The following is a 16,852-nucleotide window of genomic DNA, read 5'->3' as shown; positions in this document are numbered from 1 at the left end:
AAATTGAAAATACTGCAGAAATAAAGACACCTACATCTTGGATGCCCTTGAGGTAAGCTTAAACATACCAAAAATTAATTTCAAAGTGAACTATCACTTAGTTTATTTCATAATCAGGCATAATTATTATAATAATTATTATAATTATAATAATCATAATTATTTCAATGTAAATTGTTATTCAGCTTTGGCAGTAGCCTAATAAAGCACAGCCGTGTGACATTTCTCCTGAAGGCAACTGGTTTTAAAAGAGATTTGTGTTGGATTTATTTTTTCAGAGCTGTCACGTCTTTCACTGCTTATTGGTTTTATGAGTACAGTGCATTCCTGACCATTGCTGAAACACAATAGATCCTCAGTTTGACTCAGTTCTCTAGTCAATGCATAACTATGAATTTTAATTAAACTCTAACATTTACAACAATCCTCTCACTGCTCTTAAAATGAATTTTCCTTCTGACCATATCTGAAAACTATGCAGTCTTTAAACAGAAGTGTCATTCAAGCATAACTAAAACTCATTTTAAATTCATCAAGGACATATGTATTATTTTGATTAATGAATGACTTCAGATAAACGGTTCATTGCCTATGTGCTTTTAGGTAATTCAACATAGCCAGCAGCAGCTTTAAGATTAGTACTACACTGATAAATCAATTTCCCCTCTTAACAGACAACTTTGTCTTGTCTTAAGAGATTTCTAAAGTTGTGTGGCCATAAACAGCTCGTTTCCTTAATTAAGGATCTATTGCCATCTAGTGGTTGAAAATAATAATGCAGTGCGTCTTGATCGTGAACGTTTAGGCGTGACCCTGAGCTGACATGTCTGATAGATAGTTGCCTAGCCTGGCTATCCGATCCATAAAGAATTTAGGCTTCAGTTTAGAAGCAATGAAAAATAACAATGAAAACATGAAGATATAAATATATTGTTATTTAAATCAAGATACTGCAGGATTGCTCTGAAATGCCAATTTGACCAATGGATTATTTAATCTATGACCATTGTACACTGTGAGATACAGGGGTCTAGCCTAATGCAACCCTTGCAGTCCTTCATTTTATGCTGTCCATTTCTAAACCGATTTGTTCAGACAGCAGAACTTTTATTATTTATTGTGCAGACTTCGCTTCCTTCATAATTGATGCTTGCAAGCCATGTGCATTTCTAATGGGAGCTGAACTGGATGTGCATGTTGATGTAGTGATACATCATCATAGTTGAATGTCTACACGAGCATATTTATCATTCTTAAAGAAGTGTTTTATAATTTTGTATTTCTTCAATGCACATTTGTATAACACCAAAACTTACTACTCTGAATAGGCCCTATACTTTCAATACATTTCGTGCTCTTGTCATTTATGTTGTCATATATGTCCCGTCTGGAACCAGAAGTTACTACGCTATCTCACGACCAATTCGTACGAAGTCGACGCATGATTAAAAAGTGTCTAATTCGTACGACCTCACTCGATTTGTCTAAACCCACCTGATGGTTAGGTTTAGGGGCGGGGTAGGTCATTTGTACGAATTCATACGAATTGGCCAATTCGTAAAATATGTACGCTACGATTTAGCAAAATCGTACTAATTCGTACTAGTGAGGTCGAACGAATTAGACACTTTTTAATCATGCGTCGAATTTGTACGATTTGGTCGTGAGATCGGGTTAGAAAGTACATATATTTTGTACAGATATGTTTGCAATTTTGTAACAGAATTGTATGCTATGATTGTCATCTTTGTTTTGTTTGTAAGCATAAAAATAATAAAAAAGTAATACATACACACAATTAATTGATTTATTCAATCTGATAAATAGATTTACAAAATACATTGATTAAATATTTCTAAACATATTTGGATGTTCCAAAGTCACTATAATAATTTAAAGAGGAAAATTAAATATTTTTAAATAACTAGGCTAAATAATATTGACACATAAGGAACATCACATCACCCATTTAATAGTGATGGGAGGGGCACTGTGTGTCCCAGTGCTGCTTTGCCGATGTACTGCCATTATATTAATGTAAAATGTAGCTATTGTAAAATACAAGTGCGTAGCATAGGCCTATCGACTCATGAATAGGCCTACTGTTAATGTGACCGTTATGAGACAGAGCCTCCATCAATCAGTGATGGCAGAAGACAAGCATTACAATCCATACGAGATTAGGCCTATCAGTGCTAGTTTACTGTATGAAATGCCATAAATGCAAGTTACCAACGTCTTTCATAGTAGGCTTAGGCTATATGATATAAAATGAATAAATCATTGGGCGCTGTGCATGAACGGTCTGCACCATTTCTGAGAAAGGGGGGAGACTCAATTAGTCACCTTGTAAGCTCCTCACCGTTGACATCCTCCGGTACATTAGAGCGAGCGCGCGACAGTCTTTCACTTAGAGCTGCGCGTGAAGGGACAACAGCAGCCAATCTGATTGAACACACGCACGCTCATAATTCCCGAAGCTGCTCTCGCGCACTCTTTCCCTCAGAGCGCAGTTCTGCTGACTCAGTGCCTTATCGAAGCGAACCAGTTCCTCGCCACCGAAACAGAGCTGAGACGCACCAGTCACCGCAACAACCCCAGCCATGGCCAAAACTGCTATCGGTAAGACAAACCATCCTTCATTTTGTTCGCCGGTTCATGTCTCTTTGATGCAGGATGCTGAGAGATGCTGTCGCGCGCACAAAAGATCCCGATGCAGGAGAAACAAAAGTCCTCTAGCTAAAAACAAAAACCGATTTCAATTACTGTCTGAGTTATTTCTTAGATAGATAAATCTGCTTTTTCTTAACACACCATGCTGTTTTATTTTCAAATATGGCTGTGCGTTTTGGGTGCACCCAGGCTGCCTACTCACCTTTACAGAGAGAGAGAAAAAATATACATTATAAATGAGGAAAAGCATTAAATTGTGTTGATAATAGAGCACACTTCTTTTAAAATGTACTGCAACATGTTTTAAAAGACATAAACGGATTTTCTTATGGTGACACTGCACCTGCCGGCTCATATCTCCAGCATAATGCAGAAGGACCCCACCCAAGATCCAGCTCTGTGTTTTAGCCTTGAGAAAATCCAATAAAACCTGACAATGCCTAACTCGGAACAGTTCAGAGCTTTGGACATCATCTATACGATATTTATATCCTTTTTCATTACATTAGCTAGGTGTGGATGGAATATTTATTGCCAAACAAAGACGTAATAGTGAAATACGACATGGTAGTTACTGAATTGCAAACTGAATAGCTTATTGCAAACTGTTGTTTTTATCCACGAAGGGATATTTATTATGCAGTATACACTAAATTCCTTAATTTTTGGAAATTATCCGAAATAATAAATTAATTAGTTTAATTTCAGTGTTTTGCACTGATTTGGGGACTCCAAAAAACTAAATAGTTTTATATGACCTTATTTATAATTGGTGAATAAGAATCTGTTCTCACACCTTTAATATACAGTCTGCCAGCACGTCATTATTTAACATTATTTCATTATTAAAAAAAAAACTTCTTGATGATTAAACAAGTTTTTAATGCGTAATTGTGGATTTGTATGTGCATCCTTTCGTTCACACCATTACTAGCGGCATATGCGAGGCAGATTGCAGTATCAGATGATTGATGTTTTAAATGGAAGTGTGTCAGGGCTGAAGTCGTCTCGCCGGCAAGCATGTCTCAGTGCTGTTGTGATTCTGGATTATGTTGTAGGCGGCCAAACTGGGGCATACCATAGACAAGGTGTGAGTCGGCTTTATCGCATCGTTTTGAGGCGCCTGCAGGGCAGGGCACTGTTGGACTGAGGGTGAACGTCTCTGTTCTAGCTGTCATGTCACTTGAAATGCTGGAGTGACATCTGTTTTGTGGAATATTTTACACTTAATCCTACCATGCAATGCAATTACATGGGGTATTGTCTTAAGGATATTTCATTTCACAGAACACACAATAAATGCCCTGACAAATGCCTGTGGGATTCCTTTCGCTAATGAGAAAGCACATGTCAATCAATATAATCAATACACTTGAAATATTTATAGGGCTTAAAAGAGCCTGCAGAAAGACCTTGGTGCATTTGTCTGCACCTACAAAATAAGAAAATTAGCTCTCTATTTTAAAAGCATGGCTTGTTTAATTATACTTTAAATTACGCATTTTAATTACAGTAACAATTGGATAATTGGCAACAATCGCATATCATTGATCAAAACTGAGCTTCCAGGTGCCTGTCTTTGTCTTATTTTAAAGATCTCCTCATGTTACCCCCACCATGCACGTTTATCATTTAAGATTACTGGATATGTGAAAGCAGTATGACTAATCCAATCAAGCCCCATTAATCGTTAACCTAACAGGAAGTTCACATTTAGCAATGCTTTGCAGTGGGGTGGGGCCATTGCTTTTTAAGATAAATTATTTTTAGGTTTTAATGTCAACCATATGATAAATATATTACATAGCATACATCTATTGCCATATTGCCATAACGTATTAAAATGAAGTGGTTTTTATTGTGAACAGATGTAATGATGATCACTATTGAACATTGAAAGGCATTTGTCCAGCTGGACAGAGCATAATATGCTCATGTCATGTGTGAGAGAGAATGAGAGAGATGGGAGGAGCCATTATTGATTTCCAGGGTGGGCATGCTGATGCATTATCAAACAAACCAAACCACACAAAGGACTTTTCGTTTGTCACTATGGGCCGTAGATCCTGGTGGCAAATTTTGAGTAATGCACTTTTTTTCTACCAAATGTTACAAATGCAGTGCATGGTCTGCATAACTGTAATGCATGGAATGATATATCAGACAGGACAAAATAGGCTATAGAATTAGAATTACTTCATGGAAAAAAGTAATATATGTAAAACTATTATAAACATTATAAATATTATAAACGTTACAGTATAAAATATATTAGTGGCAAAAGTGATATCTGTTTTTAATGATCCTACAGATTTGATTTTTGAACCATCAAAATATTTTATGTTCTAAATATTTAAATATTTTAAATATGAGGGAAGAACAAAATACTAAACTTGGTTAAGATATTTATCTGACAAATTATTTGACTATAAAAGCCAACTACAGCTACACGTTTCATTAGGCTACACTGTAAACATATTTTCCAGATTTGTTATCACAAAATTTTTTTCTTTTGTCAAATTAACTTAAATAATTTATTTAGTTGAGATAAGTTATTATTTTGAGTTTCTGATGATTAAATTAATCTCCTTCATTGTATTAACTCACTTTTTCCAGTTCAATCAACTTAAAATTTTAAGGCAACCAGGTTACTTACTTTTTTAAGTTAAACCAACAATATTTTTTACAGTGTATATGCAAAAAATGCATTGAAAAACAAAAATGTTTTCATGCTTTATGGTGACATTCCAGAGATATAATGCTTTATATACTCTGAAAAAATTGTATATTTCACCCCTAACTCTAAACCTACCATAAACCTTCCTGCATTTTTACATTAAAAAAATTCCCCAACAAGGACAAAGATTTTGGATATTATCATCTTTGTGGGAATTTTTTTTCCCCGTAATGTAGAGTTTACAAAGACCACCCATTATGTCAATAATCAATGTTTTTTTTGACCAGTGGCCATAATAGCTACAGCTCAAGCCTAAGGTGTGGTTACTCTTTTTTATTTACAAACCCTCTGATATTTTCCAGCAAAATCTCTAGATTATCTCACTGTATTGCACACAGGTTCATCCGTCTGTGTGAGATCCTTTTCACTTGCTCACCAGCCGGCTGACCTGAATTACTTGCTTCAGTGAGCTGTCTATCGTCCTTATCTCACTCTGACTAGACAGCAGAAGAGAAATGCTTACTTTGGTCCATTGCCACCCCCTCAATTTACCGGAAGAAATGGTTTGCTCCAGTAATTACTAATTAAAGCCACCTACACCAAAAGCAACCTGCCTGAGGGCTTTTAATCCTAGCGGGAGTGAACACAGTGATTCTCTCCCCTTCTTCCCTTCCCAGTTTTCTCCATTCTCTGTTTGTGGAGGATTAATAAACTCGTCAGGGAGCGAGAGGGAGTTGATCAGATTTTTCCATCCTCCTCTGGGCAAAGAGTGATGAAAGTAGGTTGGTTCTGGAAAGCATGATAGCAGCCTGATATCTGGCTGGAGAAACCCAAGCAAGCACGGTTTGATAACATCAACATAGCACTGTTGTCAAGACATTGATTTATAACTCAAATGCGCTGGCTTTGATAAATGTGTTCAAGGAAAATCAGATACATTAATATGCTTCATGTATTATCTGCCATACTGATGTGTTGTGTGATTTAGGCTTGTTTGCACTTGCTGAAAAATAAAAATGAAGTTGTGGATGAGGAATTATGGTGTTAGGATCTAAGTCTTGTCATCATAAAAAAGCCATCTGGAAATCTGTCTCGCCTCGTGTCTTTTCTGGTCTTGCGGACTCACACACCCTCAGTAGTCAGAGTAAAAATGGTTTTTAATAAATAATGTATCACTGATGGTTGGGCGATGGGGGATGGGTGGATCTTGTGGGGAACATTGTCTTGTAGGAAACCAGAGCATGTGAGGACATGCTGCTGGTTTTTCTTAGAAAGCACAAATGAAAACATTGGCAGTACTTTTAAATATTTTTATGAGGGTTTGTCATTGTTTTTGAACTCAGAACCCCAACATATAACATTTTTAACATAATACTTAAACATTGTATTATATAAACATTGGCAGTACTTTTAAATATTATATATATATATATATATATATATATATATATATATATATATATAAAATACTTTACATGTGTGTGTATACAAATGAATGTAAGATAATATTATATATAATTAAATATTATTAATTTCAATATTTTACTTTTATAAAGTCAGTGGACCCCTGAGTGTAAATGTGTTATATTCAATAATAGCTTTACTGAACACACACAATCTCACACAAACCCTCAATAATGATAGTAAAAAATGTCATATTAATTGAATTTAATTTTATATTTACCATTTCTCTCTCCCCCAGATAGTTAGATAGATTCTACATATCTACTGATCTATATATTTTAACTACTTATTGTGTAAAAATACATATTATACATCAGTCAGTTTATCCCTGGTTGAAAACCTTGATGATTTGGGTTATTTTCTGCAACATTGGCGATGCAGTTTCGAATAATCATTCATAAAACAGCGAGAGAGAATCTGGGTCAATACTTGTGTTTGATGTGTCTCTGCAGCATACAAAGAGAAGATGAAGGAGCTTTCCCTCGTCTCCCTCATCTGCTCCTGTCTCTACCCAGAGGCGCGCAAGAACCTCATGAGCGAGTTTGAAGGTAGGAAATGAATATATAATACCAGTAATGACATACAATAATGTGCTGTGCTTTTATAGACCTCATTCTGTTTGATCTTTATAATCTATTTTTTATTGGCCTGTATGTGTACAGCACTGAACATTTATTATCTTAACAGCTAATATAGATAATAAATGTCTGATAAATGTATAGGATGGCTGTATAACAAAGTTACACAAGCTCATTTCACAAGCAGAAGGAGATTTTATTGCATAGATCCGGATGCTCAAACACTACCAATGTGCAGATGGATATTTCCTGCAGTTTCTTAACAACATCTATTTCACTTTGTGTCTTACATGCTCAGACATGGAGGTTAAGCCCATTAACAAGCGAGCTTCTGGCCAGGCCTTTGAGGTCATCCTGAAGCCACCCTCTCCCACGGCTGACGGGGGCTACAGCATCTCTTCACCTCCTAAGAAGAGGGACATGTCTCTGGAGGACATCCAGAAGAAGCTGGAGGCCGCAGAGGACAGGAGGAGAGTGAGTGACCTATTTGTTTTTAGAATGTGTCTGTACTGTATATACCTGTGATGTTTGCCATTTTGTTTATATTATTTTTATCCCTAATGTTTATTCCTCCAGTCCCAGGAGGCTCAAGTCCTGAGGGCTCTGGCTGAGAAACGTGATCATGAGCGGGACGTCCTGCTGAAAGCCATGGAGGAGAACAGCAACTTCAGCAGGATGGCAGAGGAGAAACTCATCATGAAGATGGAACAGAACAAGGAGAACCGTGAGGCCTACCTTGCCGCCATGCTGGAACGGCTGCATGAGAAGGTCAGGATTTGAATTATAACTTAGACTACGGGATCAGTACGCGTTTACTGTATTTAAACATGAATACACTCAAAATTATTACAATTTAAAATAGGGATGCACGATATATCGGCCAGCATATCGATATATCGGCCGATATATGTTCATTTTTAATGTTATCGTTATCGGCCTGGTAAGAAAATTAAAATTAAAACCGATAAATAATGTATTATTCCCTTCAGCTGAGACACTTGTTGAGCACTGTTTATGTTTTTGAATTTCTTGAAATATAATTGTGCGCTTGGGACATGGATTTAATTGTGAGACTTTTGTATTTGTAATCAGGCTCTCAATATTAGATACAAATTTGGATTTAAGTGTTTCGGCCGATATATCGGTTATCGGCTTTCAAATATAAAGAATTATCGGTTATCGGTATCGGCTAAAATTTTCATATCGGTGCATCCCTAATTTAAAATAACTGTTGCCAATTTTAACATAGATTTTTGAATGTAATATATTCCTGTAATCAACACTGAATTTTCAGCATCATTCCTCCAGTCTTCAGTGTCACATAAGCCTTCAGAAAACATTCCAAAATGCTGATTTGGTGCTCAAGAAACATTTCTTAAATGCATAATTTGTCCCACAAAAGTTCCATATCTTGAAAAGAAGACTTACATTGAAGGAGGTGCTATCTCTAGAATATCGTAGACACTTGAATGCGGGCTCTTTTGATTGAGGCTATTGTAAACAACCACCCAAAACACCCTAAAAATACAGCCAACCACCCAAAGTACACATTTAATCAGATTCTCTGTCACAAGAGGGCACTACATTACAGTAAAAGAGTACTTCAAAAGGCATTTTAAGAACAAGAATTGTATTTTCTTCATTTTTATCAACATTATATCAACTTTGAGCCATAAACTGCTGATAAATGTCCTGTGTTATTTCTCTATGTGCTTTCAGGAGAAGCACGCTCAGGTGGTGCGCAGAAACAAAGAGCTGATGGAAGAGTTGACAGCATGAGCACATCTCTCTACACCCACCGTCCCATCACCCCACCCCCTCTCCCAATACCCGTGCGACCTCCCGTCCCCAGAGAGACCCCCTCTCCCCCTGCCACCCCTCTGGCACCCCACCCCCCTGCCCTGCCCCGCCCAGGCCAAAAGAATCAACCCTGCCCCTCTCACCAACAGCATCCTCCCCATTATAGCCCATAAGACAAAAGGAGCAGTCCATTAGTCCAGAAAAAGAAAAATGTTTTTGATCAATTTGAAACCAGTCAAAGTGGGTGTGTTTTTTTTTTGTAAATACTTCCTATTTGTTTTATATGAGACGATGAAAAGTATTGCGGTGTGCCATTTTATAAGTTTCTCTCTCTGTATTCTTATCTTTAAGTGGATGTACCTGTTTCCCCCCTCTCTCTCTCTCTTTCAGATCTGCTACAGTTTTTCTTGTACCGGGCTTTGGTGTTTGTGAGTTTGCTGGCTAGCTGACATTTGCAACGTCTTCTCTAGACCCAATGATCATGTTTGTGTCTCTATGTCCATGTGGAGAGAGTAAAAGCCGTCACAGTACAGTACACACAGCTCTAACCGGTCACTAACATAGCATTTACAAGAATCTCTAGCTCTTTCTTTATACATTCATCTGGTATATAGTCACAAAACACAGACACACACACACACACATATGGACCAGGTCAGCATGATTTAGTAAAAAAAAATCACATAAAAAAAATCACTAGTTTGACCATAGGGTTGCATTTATGCTGACAGCTTAACATCAAGTTAACCTTGAGTTCTTATCTTGAGAATCACAGTACTGAAGTTCTCCCATTCTAATTCTTGAACGATTTTCAGGTTGATAACTGGTAATAAAATGGACATTGCAAGATGATGATCTGTGTAAGTGTGTGTGTCTGTGTCAAGAGCAGTGTGGGTAGACGGTGTTATAATGTGCCATAGCTATTGCTTTAATGTCATAAACCTGCCCACAGCCTACCCTCATATTTCTCTTCCAGCTGTGTGTTTTATTCCCTTCACATGTAACTTTGGGAGCAAGCTGTGGTGAATAAAGGCTTGGGTTTCTTGGAATGACAATATCTGTCTTTGAGTCTGTTTTTATTTCATACAACATACACATTAACATAAACACAAAATTCGATTTCAAATGTAACAACTGCGCACAAAACGTAACATTTATGCGATAAATAACAATGTGTAATACCCTAGTTTTCTAACAGGTGGCGATAAATGACTTGGCAAGAAAACATTTTTTAAACTCGCAATAGCACTATACTTCTCTAGCTTTTGCATTATAGTGTGGGGAAATTATTTATGGAAAAAACTTACCGTATATATCCACTAAGTTTGCTTTCAAAATGTGCAGTATGCAATATAGGCCTAGTTTATTTTATTGTGCATCTTAAGTGCAGTGTGTTCGACTTGACCTTCCACTTGATAAGTAGGATGAACTGAACAAGAGGCCTAGATGGCGAATATTAGTCGTGAATTTTTAAAATGTTTCTTTACTCATTATTTGATCGGGTTGCCAAATGTTGATATTTAAATGTGAATAAACATTCTAAGTGATGAGCTCACGTGACAAAATTTGTAATAGGCTATGGCGATGTTGTCGCATTCCAGCTAACATGGAAAGTTCTCTCAACGTGCTCTCTCAGGACATTTGTTTAAAATGATGTGGTCTTTAAAAAACACAAAACTTAATTTTAATGTAATTCATGGAATGTTTTTTCTCTCTCCCCTGAACCGTTCATAATTTTCATAATTTGATGTGAACGTTAGCTAAACGTTCTTAGAAAATTTTTTGTTAACTGGGATACTATTTATCTTCATATAACATTAACATTTATAATCGAATAATTATTTATATATAATATAACATACTAAAAGGTATACAGTAAAGTTAGTAACATGGTTATTGCCTTTGGTAGGACAGTAGTAGGCCTATAGTATAGTACATGGCTTATTGCATACTACACAGCATAGCGTAAAGTACTGCCTAATATTTCTTAAAAAAAATAGTTTATGAATAAGTATCTTAATTGCTCATCTTGGACACAATCATATTGCAACCTTTTTTTTTTTTTTTTTTTTTTTTGCAAACTACAAACTGTACTGTTGGTAATTCGAGAATGTAAAATAGCAAGATAAAAATAATTACAAATTATTTCTGGTCCATTCATCAAGCATTTTGTGGTTTGGGATAGAGTACCAAACACCGTATGCTCTGTTGTATACAGCATTTTTCGGCAAATCATAGGTCATCCAGGTGTTTATGCATGTAGTTTTGCATAAATAGTTTGGGTATACAGTACATGCTACTGCTACAGTATCTACTTAATATTCCAGGTTTAGGGAATCCAACCATCACCTCCAGGGGGAATGAGAGGAAAAAACATGTGATGAAAGCCTCTAAAATGCATTTAAAGGCAGCTGGAGAAATAAAGAAGTGTGTTGGCAGTGTGCTGTGTGTAGGTGGGAATCTGTTTTACGGGTTTGGCTGGCTGGCAGGATAGTACCCATGGTGGCGTGGGAGTGCTCAACACCAGGAGCTCAGTGAGCTGCTGTGATTGCTTTGGGACAAAGCTGCACTGTGCGGCCCTCTCCTCCTACTTCTCCCTTCTCTCTCGTTCCCTCTCTTCTCGCTCTGTACCTCTCTCTTTCCTCCCTGTGCAGTCCGGGCCAGCCAGGCTGCCATTGTCCAGGATATCCCTTGGCTGTTAATGGCTTCCTGGATACATAGAGAGGCCACAGAGAGGCCCCTGGGCCGTGTTTGATATCAGTTCAAAACGCACGCATACAGGCACTGGTTCAACCCAATAGAAATCTGCAGTGCCATGAAAAGAACTATTCTTCCCCAAAGCATTAAATCACATGTAAGGCCTATTTATGTATATCCACCTGTGAGAGAGAGGGGTGACTGGAACATGTCAAGCACGCCAACAAATCTGGGCGATAAACATGTATGAATGCAGTTTGCTGTGACTGTTTAATGTTTTAATCAGACTGTGAGATTTGTCCTAAATATTCAATGTAGATGTCAGTAAAAACGGTCATTTTGTTACAAAAATATGTCATTATTATTTTGATGCACCCATGATTCCGGCTGATAAGTTGATTTAAGTTATATTATAATTATATTATTAGTAATAAAATGTATCTAAATCAATGTAAATAAAAAAAACCAATCAGTTTAAATGTTGAAACTGAATTTAGGCATCATAACATTAAAATGTACAGTATACGAAAAATGAATAGTTGATCAGTATTTTCCTATTATGGCCAATATTTAAATGTTATAATATTATAATTATAGTCATTTTAAAATGTATCCAAATAAATATGAAATTGATTAAATATAAGACACACAAACCATTTAATTTAAATGCTAAAACTGATTGTAGGCATCTAATGTAGCCTACATTTTGCAAATAGATAGCTTATAATTATTGGCATGTTATGGTCAATATTTAAATTATATTATAATTATATTAATTATAAAATGTATCTAAATAAATGAAAAATAAAACAAAAACATTTAGCCATGATAGCATTAATGTACAGGAAAATATGTAAAGGTTTGTTGAAAATTACTTTTAGCGTTTTTATTACATTAGTGGATTCATTTTAATTAAGAGTTAGATGAAGGCATAAGGTAATATAAATGTAAAAAGAAATTAGCACGCAAAACCAAAAATCTCTAAAATGCTCTTATGGTACCAATTGATATATTGTGCATTCGCAGTATTGAATGTGTCTATGACAATATAAAACAATTATAGCATGAGCACACAAATCCATGGTTATTAGCTACATGTATCATTTTATTACAGGAAAGTCACACAGGTTAGTGAGGGACAGGCACAGTACCACATCATCTCTTCCAGTACTATCTATTCCCCTAATCTTATCTGATTTGCCAGTGCAAATTCCCTATAACCATAAAAAACGATCTGGTTTTCCAAATTGCAGTTAACTGAGAGAGAGAGAAAGAGAGAGAGAGAGATGATGGGGCATGAAGGGTGAACATCCCTGTAAGCGCTCAATTTTGCTATTAACATACCTAACAGTGCCTGTGCTACAATTACATTAGTGCAGTTCTGAGAGATTGTCTATTCAGATTGTCTCTGTAAAGGTGTACCAGTGGTCCATCCCTGCAAACAACAAATTCATTACATTTTAAACAAATAAACACAACTGCAGTTCGCTGACCAAAAAGACTTAAATCTTTTTTTTTTTTTTAAAAGACTGTATACTCAGCTGAGGAATACAGGTTCAGTTGCATAGGTTTTGTACAGTCAGTGTGTGCAGATGGAAAGTTGGAAAACCTCAACTTGATTGCATAGTATTTTTTAATATCAAAGAAATGCTGAACAATTGGTGAAGATGTAAGTATCACATCATGTTATCAAATGTTCCTTTATTATTTTTTATATAATTAAATCTGTTTTGAGTTAAACTCCATTAACTCTCTCTCTCTCTCTCTAGCATGCACCTCTTCACTGAGGGACAAAAGAACTAGATTTGTTCAGAACTGATGTGCGAGAACCCGATCATCTCTAGATCTTATTTCTGCTCGACCTGAGACGGGACACGTTCAAAAGACAGGGTCGTACATCGGTTCTGTATTCGCTCTTTCCCTTTGTAAAGAGAGGAATTCTGCGGTTGTGTCCATCTCTTTGAAATGTTACAGAGAAAAGTCTTGTTTTTGCAGAGTTCAGAAGGCTCCTATTTCCATGCTCCAGGGCCTATAGGGCTTCCCCAGGCTGCTGGAGGGAGTCGCGGGGCCCAGCGAACTCGGGGACAGCAGAGGAAATGCGCTCAGAGGGAAGGGAAACGCTGACAGGCTTGAAAGTGACGTCAGGAGGGGCGGAGAAAGCTTGGATGTAGTCGGTGGTGTGAGGCCAGGGGGCAGGGAGGTACTGGGCGGCACCCTCAGCGGTCCCGTCTGCCCTGCCTCGCTAATCCCCGTCCCGGTCAGCCTGCTGGGGGCGTGCGGCTCTGTGGAGGCGGCGGATGAAGATGAGGAGGAGGAGGGCGATGAAGAATTCGAGGATGGAGGGCTGCTGGTGCTGCGTGAGAGTGGCGCCCCCTGCTGTTGTTGCAGGAGGAGGTGGTGGGCCAGGTGGCCGGGAGGCGTCCCGAATGCGGAGCCCCACGCCAAGTGGCCCAAACCCGAATGAGCTTCTCTCTGGGAGGCGTAACTGTTCAGGTGCGAAACCAGGCGGATGCGGAGGGGGTCGGTGTTGTCCAGGCCCTCGATGATACTGAGGTAACGCGCCGTCTCTGCCAGACACTCGCGGAAACCCAGCCCGCGGTAATCCATGGCCAGCGCGTGAGCATCAAAGTAACCTGTGTGAGAGAGAACGAGAGCTGGTGAGTGATCTAATCTGATAATGATTACATTTTATGACATGGAACGCTGTGCAATTAATAGATCACACTGGGAGGGGCTGAGAGTGAAACCGAAATGACACTAGATAAACAACAGAGATTAAAAGACTCTTTACACATCTAGTTTGTCCTGTTTCGGTCTGGGTTAGTAATTCTTTTTTTTAGGGAATTTCTTTGAGCAGATTCCCAAACATTGGATGATCTCGTAATGAAAGATTACACACTACATTAAACTTGGCGATATTTTTTGGTTAGAAACTTTCATTATTAATACATCGTTTTGAAAATATCATAATGCATAAAAGAGCAATGGTTAGAGATGCGGTCAAAGATTTTGTTAAGCATATTTAAAGCTTAAGAAAAGTTATATAATTAATAATAAGTTGTGACAACATCTTAAGTTGTAACTCATCAAAATAAGTTAAAGCAATTTTCAACCTTTTTTAAGTTACACAAGATTCAACACATTTTTTAAAGTCAATTTAATGTAATTTAATTTGAAATTACTTAAACATCCAAGTTGATCGTACTTCAAAGCAACTTTAATTTAAGGCGGTAACTTAAAAGTGTATTTTCTTTCAAATAAATGATTGTGCGAAAAAAAATCTTACCTTTTCCTCCAGCTGCATGAAGCATCTTTAAATGGTCTACCGTCATCTGCAAAATTTCTGCTTTTTCTAGTTTAGCAGAGCCCTGAGGACAAGAACAGATGTGGTGGTGAATTAAGTGATAAGACTAGAAATGTATACGGTATGGCTCAATGACGAATAAGCATGTCTGAGATGATAAAGAGGAAATTCTTTTTTTTTCTTTTTTAAACACATGTGCCAAGTTCTTGTTTTGGTTTCATTCTGGGAAAATGTATAACCTTTCACAAAAAGGCTTACAATTGGGATATATTAATATATGTATATATAAAAAATTGAATGACTTTGATAGACAAATCCTCGTTTTTAAGGTTTTCTTGTGCCATGACAACAATTAAGGACTAAACACATTAATACAGGACTAAACCACTTTTGCCAACATTTCAGGACTATTTCATGAATTGAATCCCGTAAAGAGACTTATAAAATCTAGACAGTTAGAACACTAGACATTTGATTGCAGTGGTCTGACTCTGAGATGTAAGTCAGTTGTTGATTGACACTCACCTGTTTCTCAAACGCGCTGGGCACCAGTCTGCGCAGCTCAGACAGACTATTATTTATCCGGTCCCTACGGCGCTTCTCTATGATCTGTCCAAACAGAGTGTCAAATCATCATTATTAACAGTCATTTGAGGACATTAAAGTCATTTATTAAGCTTTGCAGATTCCGTTTTCAGGACTTTTCAAAGAAAAAACGCTCTTACCCCTCTGCGACGTTTTCTCGCTTGCACTTGAGAGGTTGTGGATGGTGACATTGATCCGAGTGGAGAATTCACACCGCTTTAAAAAAAAAAAAAAAATATGCATAAGCACACGAACACAAAACATTTTTATCATGAAATATGATCCTGAACAACATCTAAAGGAAGATTTTCTAGCTAATATTCCACATAGGCTCATTTTTTTGACAGACGTATGATTTAGAAATATTAATCTTAATTTTGTGTGCGATTTAAATTCAATGTTCGCACATTGAGTCGTATGGTTGTTTTCTTCACTTCTTGGTCGCAAGTTAAACGTTTTACTCAAATAAAGCAAGACGACTCAAATGAATCACGTCAAACTTACGCATTTTCGTCAGCACTCTCCTTCTCCACTTCGATATTTTCATCGAGCTCACTATCCGAGGAGCTGAAATCGTGATTTCTCTTCATTTTTCAATCGTATTTCAGAGCGTATCCTCAGCGTGTGTCAGGTGAGACTGAAGTTCATCCGTATGAACCGACAAGCTTTCCCACGGTATCATTTCAACTCCGCAGCTCGCCAAGACAGGCGTGGCTGAGCTCGTGGCTAGCCAATCAGCGAACAAATCCGGAGTTGAGTGGCATGTCGGTTGTCAACGTCTCAGTTTAGCCCCACCCCTCTTTTTGAATACGCTTAACAAAGCACCAATAGAATGTCCGTCCGTGAGAGCCGAGCTCCGCCCCCGGGTTCCGCCGGTGCTTGTGTTGTCTAGCCCAGCTGAAAGGAGTGGCTGGCCGGCTGTCAGCACGCGCAAGCCGTGGGAAAGTTTCTTAGCAGAACGCTGATAACCAATCAGGGGCGACGGCCGTCTCCGGCGCTGGAATGAATGGGGCAATTGGTTGGGGCGACGGGCGGTCTGCGAGTGAGCGTGTGAACCTGTAATCTAATACTAAC

At 37.7% G+C, this 16,852-nt stretch overlaps 2 protein-coding genes across 2 annotated transcripts; one reads left to right on the top strand and one right to left on the bottom strand.

The window, feature by feature from the left end:
* The first annotated feature begins 2,359 nt into the window (after positions 1–2,359).
* Positions 2,360–9,403, top strand: stmn2b (stathmin 2b). The gene is made up of 5 exons (XM_039680445.2): positions 2,360–2,622; positions 7,267–7,362; positions 7,691–7,866; positions 7,969–8,160; positions 9,112–9,403. Exons 1-5 carry the CDS (start codon positions 2,604–2,606, stop codon positions 9,169–9,171), a joined length of 543 nt encoding a protein of 180 aa, XP_039536379.1. The 5' UTR covers positions 2,360–2,603; the 3' UTR covers positions 9,172–9,403.
* A 3,962-nt stretch (positions 9,404–13,365) lies between these two features.
* On the bottom strand, positions 13,366–16,455 carry hey1 (hes-related family bHLH transcription factor with YRPW motif 1). Its single transcript, XM_039681243.2, has 5 exons — positions 16,283–16,455; positions 15,919–15,994; positions 15,719–15,802; positions 15,176–15,257; positions 13,366–14,522 (listed from the first exon to the last, which is right to left on the bottom strand). Exons 1-5 carry the CDS (start codon positions 16,366–16,368, stop codon positions 13,888–13,890), a joined length of 963 nt encoding a protein of 320 aa, XP_039537177.1. The 5' UTR covers positions 16,369–16,455; the 3' UTR covers positions 13,366–13,887.
* Positions 16,456–16,852: the final 397 nt, after the last annotated feature.

Source organism: Pimephales promelas, chromosome 18 (assembly GCF_988280905.1).
Source record: "Pimephales promelas chromosome 18, fPimPro1.hap1.1, whole genome shotgun sequence".
Classification (NCBI taxonomy): domain Eukaryota; kingdom Metazoa; phylum Chordata; class Actinopteri; order Cypriniformes; family Leuciscidae; genus Pimephales; species Pimephales promelas.
This window is presented reverse-complemented; position numbering and strand designations above follow the sequence as displayed.